The following is an 8,987-nucleotide window of genomic DNA, read 5'->3' on the forward strand; positions in this document are numbered from 1 at the left end:
CAAGAGCTAAGAAGCAGCAGGCAGGATGGAGGCCTGCTGCTTTAATGCTGCAATCCACTGTAGAGCAGGCTGTGAGGGTAAACAGCCTGGTAAAGGAAGGGAAGAGGATAGCATTTCTATGCACTGTGGAATGCTTCCTGCATGGTCAGCTAGTATCTGTAACTTTTACAAGATGTTGTTGAAAGCTTTTCACACTAACCTTTCACCCTAAGGGTCGGTATACATAGTTCTTTATTAAACAGTTCTCTGACAGGCTCATATGTGGTAGATAGGCCTTCAGGGTCCCATCTAGTTCAGAGTACAGTAGCCTCCCTGTGTATAGAGCAGGTCTCTGAAGTAAGTAGAGAAGATGAAAATAGAAAGAATGGGGGGGGGAATTAAATCTTCAAATTTGTCATCATAGTACATCCTTCAGTACTTAGTAGCATACTGCTTTCTGTGACTAGGCCCTGGAAAAAAAGCTAATTAGACATGGGCAAGGAGTTTTTGCCAGCCAAGTTGAACTTTCTCCTTTGAGCAGCTGACATTCTCATGCTGTATCACAAAGCTTTTTTAAACGTCCATTTACTTCCAGAAGCTATTTGCCACGCAGCATGGCTGTAGGAATGCTGTTAGTGGGAAAGCAAGTATAAAACCCTTCTGGGCAGATAGAGTTCTTTAATCTGGGCCCATTGTATATCTTATACTTATGTTGCAACAACTTCTTCAAACTGTAGGCTTTTCTTTTCAGTATATTTAGTCATAGACTATCAACAGAATATGCATTACAGTGCCAAGGCCAGGTTTGTTCCTGGGAATCAAGGACCAAGACTGACCATGGGACCAAGAATAGTGGCAGTTCATCTGGCTCTGAGAGATGGAGTGGTGAGGACCAGTGGCAATGCCACTAGCAGAGACCTGTGGTGAGATGGCGGCAGTGCCTTTTAGCACTGCCCATCTCAGGAGGAATACTGTGATTAGAACCACTGCCATCTTACTTTGTCCAGAATTCCTTTGAGTCCTCATGAAGCATTGCAGAGTGATGATTGAGGGGAAGGACCCAGATGCGTTCAGGGTAGCTGGTAGCACCTTTAGTCATTCAGTTTGGTGCTCCTTTGTGCCAGGCGTTAGAAAAAATGAAAAATAAAGCAGGTCCATGTGGGTCACATGGGATTCAGCACTTGTCTGACAGTGCTGAATGGTGGTATCAGGTCTTCAATGTCAGTATGTTGATAACCACCTTTGCACATGTGTCACCTGTAATTGTAATGTGAATGACATAGTGACCTATTTAGATGTATTGGCCTAAGCAACAGCCAATTCAGAACATCAGTTATAATGGAACAAAAACAAAAAAAAATCCCAACTGTTGGCTCCATATGAACTTCACATTAAAACTATGTGAAGTGCATCTAAGAGTCTTTTGTGAATCATTTTCAACTAAAGCTATATAAAAATAGCTTTCTTTAGCTACTTCTGCAGGATAGAAAGGGATTTCTGTTTGACATCACTGTAGTCTGAAGGTTTGTTGTCCTGACAGCAGAGTACATAACTGGTTGTCTTAATTTCCTCTTCCCTATTTGTTCCCCTATAGGCTGCGAGCTCTGTCTAGTGGTGGGAGTGTGACATCTCCTCCCCTTTCTCCAGCTTTGCCAAAGTATAAATTAGCAGATTATCGTTATGGGAGAGAAGAAATGTTAGCACTTTTCCTGAAAGATAGTAAGGTAAGTTAGGAGAAGAATGTTCCTGTCTGATTGCTTGCAAATCCATTCACAGTTTTAAGTGTATGCTAATGAAACCAAGGGGAAAATGCTAAACTCATAAAACTCTAAACTTCTTTGAAAGGTCATTAGTTGCTTAGGGTTCTGAAGGCGTTTTTAGTAGTCGCTAGAATTATGCCCATAATTCATTTTATTAGTATACATTTTTGGTTTCCAGATATGTCTGAATAGATATTGAGACCTGGAAAAAGAAATAGAAAAAAAATTATTTGCTTTGTACTTTCTTTTGGCTGTTGGTATTGTCCATGGCATTTATGTTTTGAGGGTCAATGTATTTTGCTACATTCTCTCTTCCCTTGCAGATACCGTCAGACCTTCTTGATAAGGAGTTTCTGCCTATTCTACAGGAGGAGCCCTTACCACCCCTGGCACTAGTACCTTTTACAGAAGAAGAACAGGTTGGTTTCTGAATAAACAGAAAATTGGAATTTCTATACAGTGGTATCTTGATTCTCAAACTTAATCCGTTCCAGAAGTCCATTCCAAAACCAAAGTGTTCCAAAACCAAGGCACACTTTCCCATAGAAAGTAATGCAAAATGGATTAATCCATTCCAGACTTTTAAAAACAGCAATTTTTTATGAATTTTACTATCTAATGAGAGCATTCATGCATGAAATGCAGGCAATAATCAGTATACTTCACTATAAAATAAATAAGACAGTATTGTAGATGATAAAAATTAAAATTATTATTATTTTGTTACCTGCACTGATGGTCATTTTTGAATGGGGGGCTTTTATCCCTTACCACAGTCACACAATCAATCAATCAATCAATCAATCAGTAGCTGAACTGGGTTCCACACAGTCACAAAAACAAATTAACCAAGAAAGCCTCAAAAACGCAAAATAAATAGCAAAAACAAAAGCGCCAAACGTAATCTGTTCCGGGAGTCTGTTTGACTTCTGAAATGTTCAAAAACCAAGGTGCAGCTTCTGATTAGTGCAGGTGCCCCAGAAACAATAGTTGACAGCTGCTTTGAACATTCGGCCTCCGAAAAATGTTTGAAAACACTTCCGGATTTTCGGCGTTTGAGAACCAAGTTACTACTGTAAGCCTTATACTTCATTAATGTAGGAAAAGTGGAATATTCCACTATTGTATCTCATTGATCCTTCAGGTTTAGAGAGATGCACTCAAAATACAAAGCAGTTGCCCTGGGGTGATACTCAACTGGAATTGATATTGGTATGCTTCATTCTAAATACAGTGGTACCTCGGGTTTCATACACTTCAGGTTACATATGCTTCAGGTTACAGACTCCGCTAACCAAGAAATAGTACCATGGGTTAAGAACTTTGCTTCAGGATGATAACAGAAATCATGTTCCGGCGGCACGGCGGCAGCGGGAGGCCCCATTAGCTATAGTGGTGCTTTAGGTTAAGAACAGTTTCAGGTTAAGAACAGACCTCCGGAACGAATAAAGTTCTTAACCTGAGGTACCACTGTATGTCTGCTATGGCTTGGGAAATCTTAGGCTGAGAGAATTTTACAGGGTATTCAAAGTATGCAAGTTAAACCAGGGAGTTTTTAACACATATTTGAAACATGCAAAAAAGTATTGTTCCCCATTGTTTAAGCTGTGAAATTACTAGTTAATTATTATCAGAAACTTTAGAAATGGAATTTTGAAAATCTGTTTATAGGCTAAGTGGTTGCCTTCTACCCCCCACAAATACAGTAAGCTTCAGCAGAATACACTGCAGGAGGACATAATGTTTTATACTTGAATTCTGTATTGCTGTTTTCTTTCTCCTTTATTTGATATATTTATTTCCTGCCGATCCAAATCATTGCTCAAGGTGACTCACAATTAAAAATACAAAATCCAAAGCCGTTAGAAAATTATAATTTAAACGATAAATATTAAAATCCACAGTAAGTCCTTCTGAACACAATGGGATTTTCAAGTAATAATTTTTAGGTGTCCTCTTATGTTGCTACATTTGTACCCATGCAACCCCTTCATGAATAGCATATACAACAGGTAATAAGGGACTGTGTTACACACAGATCAGTTAAGAGAGTTCCTAGTTCAACATACAGTGGTACCTCGGGTTACATATGCTTCAGGTTACATACACTTCAGGTTGCAGACTCCGCTAACCCAGAAATATTACCTCGGGTTAAGAACTTTGCTTCAGGATGAGAACAGAAATTGTGCAGCGGCGGCACAGCGGCAGCAGGAGGCCCCATTAGCTAAAGTGGCCCCATTAGCTAAAGGTTAAGAACAGTTTCAGGTTAAGAACAGAGCTCCGGAACAAATTAAGTACTTAACCCAAGGTACCACTGTACTAGCAAACTATAGATAGTTTAAACCAGAATCCAATCTTCTCATTTTATGCATATTGGAGCAGGGCTGGAGAGAAGGGAGGAGCACTTTAATCCAAGGCTTGAACCTAATACAAATATTGTATCTGAATATGCATATAATCAAGTGCTTTGCTGTGTTGTGTAATTCTTATAACTTGAAATATAAGCCACTTTCTTTAATCTGAAAAAGAAAAATCATTCCTTGGTGTCTTAAGGGACATCCACTATACACAAATGCAAAGTAACTGCATAATTAATATTCTAAACATGATGAACATGTGAAGCCATCTTGTAGTGTGTCGGACTGTTGGTCCATCTGACCCAGTACTTGCTGTTCTTACTGGCAACAACTTTTCAAGTTCTTGGCAGAATTATTTCTTAGCCCTGCTGTATATCTGAGATCCTTTTAAACAAGATTGAACATGGGCTCTTTCCTTTCCCATATATTCTACTAGTGAGTCAAACACTGTTCAAACATTCTAGAGCATTCATATGCAAAACGCTCATTTTGATATTTGAAAATTGAAGGAAATTGTGATCTCAGAAGTTCACCAGCAATACTTACATAGCGTTATCTATTTTGACTTGAAAATTGCTGAATAATACATTAGAATTTTGCGGGGGGGGGGGGAGAGATAGGTCTGATTTTATGATAGTATTGTTACAAAATATTTTTCTCACCGTGTTTCTTCTTTTCGGCAGAGAAATTTCTCTATGTCTGTAAATAGTGCTGCTGTCCTACGATTGATGGGACGAGGCGGAGGAACGGTGGTAGGGGCTCCTCGAGGTCGAAGTTCCTCTAGAGGCCGAGGTGAGAGGCTTTGTGAACGTAAAATAGTGTCATTGTTACATTTTAGAATTAAACTGCTTAACCCCATTTGAAGATGTTGGGGGTTTATAATCTGCCGCGGCTTTTCTTTCTTTGGAAGGAAAGATGGGATAGATGTTACAAAAAACAAATGTAAGCCAGTAAGAGAGAGAACCTATCCAAAAACACATAGGATAGAATTGGGCCTAGCATGAGAGAAGGTAAGGGCTGCAGTGCTGCAAAGTAATTAAGGAAGTTTCAATATATGTACAAATCCTGTGTTTTGTTTGACCAATATTCCTGGATTTAGTGAAGGAAAACAATATTTAGTGGATTTTAAGGTAGGAGCTGAGATAACAACTCTTACTATAAAATATTTGAGTTCACTGGATAAATAAGTAGAATATATCAAGCCATCTGCATATTACAAAAACGGGAAAATGACAACAATTTCTGCCCTTAATGGCCCACATAGTCATCTTAGACCTCCTCTGCAGTGTGAGGTAGTAGAATGAACAGATGTAAAAGAGTTACAACAACCTGCAAGAAATGTAGACATAATAGTTGAATTCATTTAACAGACTGCATGGAGCTGGTCATAGATATATTTGTAGTATAGAAGTATAGAACAAAAACTACTTAAGGCAATAATTTAAAAGAATGTAAAGAGCTTCAAAGCATTCGTGATCATTTTTTGTTATTGTAGAAATGAACACATTTTGGATGTAGTGGGGCGGGCTATAAACTTAGCATCACAGAATCACAGCAGGGAACCTGTTGGAGTAGTCAGTATTTTTTTTTAATGTAATAATAATAATAAAACGTTGATATTTGGAAGGCCCAGAAAACCTTTTGGTATCACAGTGGGATATCTATGGGAGCAGTCTGTAAAAAAAGGTTATTAAGTTAATTTTGTTTGGGTTTTTTAAAAAGTTAAAATTAGGAATTTCTTTTTAAATAAAAATTTAGAGTGCCTTGGGGCCACAAAAAGCTTTTTGCCATATGGCATTACAGTGAGGGATTCATAGGAGCAATCAGGTTTTTAAAATAACATTTTGGTGGGTCTTGTTGGAAGGCCATTTTACTAGTTATGTATCTCTCTTCTAGGCTGTATGTCACCCATAAGTTAACCATCCCTGCTTTAAATAATATTGTTTTTATTTCTTTATTTATAAAAAAAAATTATAATCCGCTATATCATAAAAAACAGTATCTGTACACAATAGTAACCATGTAAGCATTTAAATAATAGACCATCAACTAGCTGTTGCAGAAATATGTTTTCTTAATTGTCTACATAAACTGGGTAGCATAAAAAAAAATTCAATGGGCATTTATTTAAAGGATGATGGCAAATGACAGTTTTGTAGGCTTTCTATAGAATCATGCTTGTGCTGTTCTTTACTTATTTTTACTGTGACCTTCTTGCAGGAGATCTTTAGATATGAAAAAGAAATGATCTAGCAGTGATTATGCTTAACTTTTCAATCTTGCAAGCATACTTTGATGATGTTCCCCAGGGCATATTTGGTTTTGTAGTATTTTCTGCTAATGTTCCTAAAGTAGAGTGTCCTAACTGTGTGCTTGGGAAAAGTGTATTTTGTATTAAATTGCTCCTCACTTAAAACCTTGTACTGTAGCAACAGTATTTGGCAGTCTAGTACTACTAGTGTTGTCATTGGGCTATACGCCTTTGCTAGTAATTCCAGTGCTGTTTCTGCCACTACTTTTAAGAGAAGTGACAACTGCATAACTTTCCAGCAGGGTTCATGCTGGTGGGGGAGCAGAAAATGGGAGTAACTCAGAAATTTGAAGGAATGTTCTTGTGGTTGCCTAGCAATGCACACATGATTATTCGTTTCCTTTTTTTAATTTAAATTCTTACTGAGCTCACAAGTATGACTGGAAAGTTGCAGTCCTTCAGCTAAAGTGGAGTGATAATAAATGGTATACAAGTAAGATGTAAAAGAGGTAGTTTCAGTGTTTTGTTTAAGTGTTTGCTCACTTTATTAGTTTTGTTTTCTTAATATTTACTGGTGACTGAGGAAGAGGAAACATCATTTATTGATTCTGTTTTATAGAATTGCCAGTCATAATAGGACAAGTGCCAGGAGCACTCAACACTTTCTCTGGACCAACTGATGGTTCTCTGTGGTTCGGATTCCACCCATGGCCCAGTAGTTACCTGTCATATAAGACAGCACCTGCTTTGCTATAAACCTATGATTTATGAAAAACCAACCAATGTGCATTTTCTAATTGGTCTCCCTAAGAGCTCGCTTTGAAGGAAGATTGGCACTTTGCCAAAGTGCAAGAATCAGCTTTGGTCTTGTTGGTTCCAAAGGAAAATGGTAAAATTTATAAGATCTCAACCATATTTTGTATTTCAGGCAGAGGTAGAGGAGAAAGTGGTTTCTACCAAAGAAGTTTTGATGATGTAGAAGGTGGATTTGGACGAGGAGGGGGCAGAGAAATGCACAGATCCCAGAGCTGGGAGGAAAGGTAATTCAGTAAACATATACATTGGCATGGACTGCATCTGTTGTGAAGCTGAGATAACTTGTTATGTTGCTAGAATCCTGGCTGCTCTAAAGTTTGTCCTTCTAGGTGTCTTGTCACAGATGTAGCCACCATGTTTGTGAGCATAGATTTCATAGAACCGTAGAGTTCGAAGGGATCCTGAGGATCATCAAGTCCAACCCCTGGCAATGCAGGAATGCTGCCTACAGTTGTCCCTGGGTAGGCTCAAACCACCAACCTTCTGGTTAACAACCAAATGCACTGACCTATTTTGCCATGAGCATGAGTATACTACACTTGCCGGGGAGCCAGGGTTGGCAGCAACTCCCCTTTGTTTAATAGCAAACTAGTTTTGCCTTGCTTAATGTATGGAACGGCTACAGAGGTCCAGCTATTTCGATAAATTTTGAAGTTATAAGATCTAAAATGAGTGACAGAGCCTTCTATAAGAACAGCTGGATAAAAATGCTTAAACAAGCTAACTGAACCAGGGCACTATTGGATGATATTGATGATTCAGGAAATCAAGTTACAAAACATAATTATCCCTTGTAGAATTTAAGAAAGATGTGAAATTGGTAGCCTTCATGACATCATAGCTTAGTACTTATCTGGAATTACTAAGAGAACAAGGAAGAATTGAACCTGCTTAGGAGAGAAGAGATTATGGTCAGTATCCAAAGAACTAAGGAATTAGATCTGTAATCAGAAGAGGACTTTAGACTTATTTCTCTCAACAGCAAATGCCTCTGCTTCAAGGCAATGCTTTTGAAACCAGGGAGAATTTCAAAAGCAGTTTGTGTTAATGGCATTTGATTTAAGTGTTCAAAGAGCAAGGGCAAGTCAAATTGTATTGGGCTAGCACAAACCATTTGAATGATCTTAAGCAGCACAGTGGATTCTAACCTAAAACAACTAAACTATATTCTAATGGGTTGAAATAAATTGATCCACATAAGGAAAAACACAAATTGTGACTCAAAAAGGTCAAATTAATTCTTCCTGATGTCTTCTTGAAATGCTGAGAGAGAAAACATCAGCTATATTTTTCCAACAAGCAAATATTAGTTAACCAGTGGGGATTTCCCTTCATATGTGTTATATTTTTATAAACTTACCCTAGTTTATGAGAAGACAGATCAAGATCAGATTTTTTAAAATGAGACAAGTAAATTAGTGTCATCAAGCTAATGTAGATTGATATTCGTGGAACATTAGTATGCACTAAAATAGGAAGCATGCATTGACAATAACAAATATTATTAAGAACTTCAATAATATAACAAAACATTGATCGTTAGGGCAAATGGATAGTAGAAATATACCAGTAACACACGTTTTTACAGGTTTGTCTTCAGAATGACTTTTGTTACCTGTTCTGATGCCTATATCTGTATATATATTCTGTCCAGAGTATGCTATTAATAAACATTATTTCAACTTGTTATTCGTACATCACAGAAATAATTGTGATCCATACCCTGTCTTAAGTGTTTCCAAATGCTTTGGTAATTTGCTATTTTGCCTTTTTAGGGGGGACAGGCGGTTTGAAAAACCAGGCCGAAAAGAACCAGGTATGTGG

At 37.8% G+C, this 8,987-nt stretch overlaps 1 protein-coding gene across 3 annotated transcripts in view; it reads left to right on the top strand.

Annotated features, from left to right (window-relative positions):
- Positions 1–8,987, top strand: part of GIGYF2 (GRB10 interacting GYF protein 2) — a 72,998-nt gene that overhangs the window by 16,663 nt on the left and 47,348 nt on the right. For all 3 annotated transcript variants that reach the window (XM_083616330.1, XM_083616328.1, XM_083616329.1), the window contains exons 3-7: positions 1,574–1,703; positions 2,063–2,158; positions 4,780–4,888; positions 7,276–7,387; positions 8,939–8,979. In XM_083616330.1, the coding sequence (XP_083472456.1) occupies positions 1,574–1,703; positions 2,063–2,158; positions 4,780–4,888; positions 7,276–7,387; positions 8,939–8,979 (488 nt within the window). The remainder of the gene's footprint in view (positions 1–1,573; positions 1,704–2,062; positions 2,159–4,779; positions 4,889–7,275; positions 7,388–8,938; positions 8,980–8,987) is intronic.

Source organism: Podarcis filfolensis, assembly GCF_964270895.1.
Source record: "Podarcis filfolensis genome assembly, chromosome: 5".
Classification (NCBI taxonomy): domain Eukaryota; kingdom Metazoa; phylum Chordata; class Lepidosauria; order Squamata; family Lacertidae; genus Podarcis; species Podarcis filfolensis.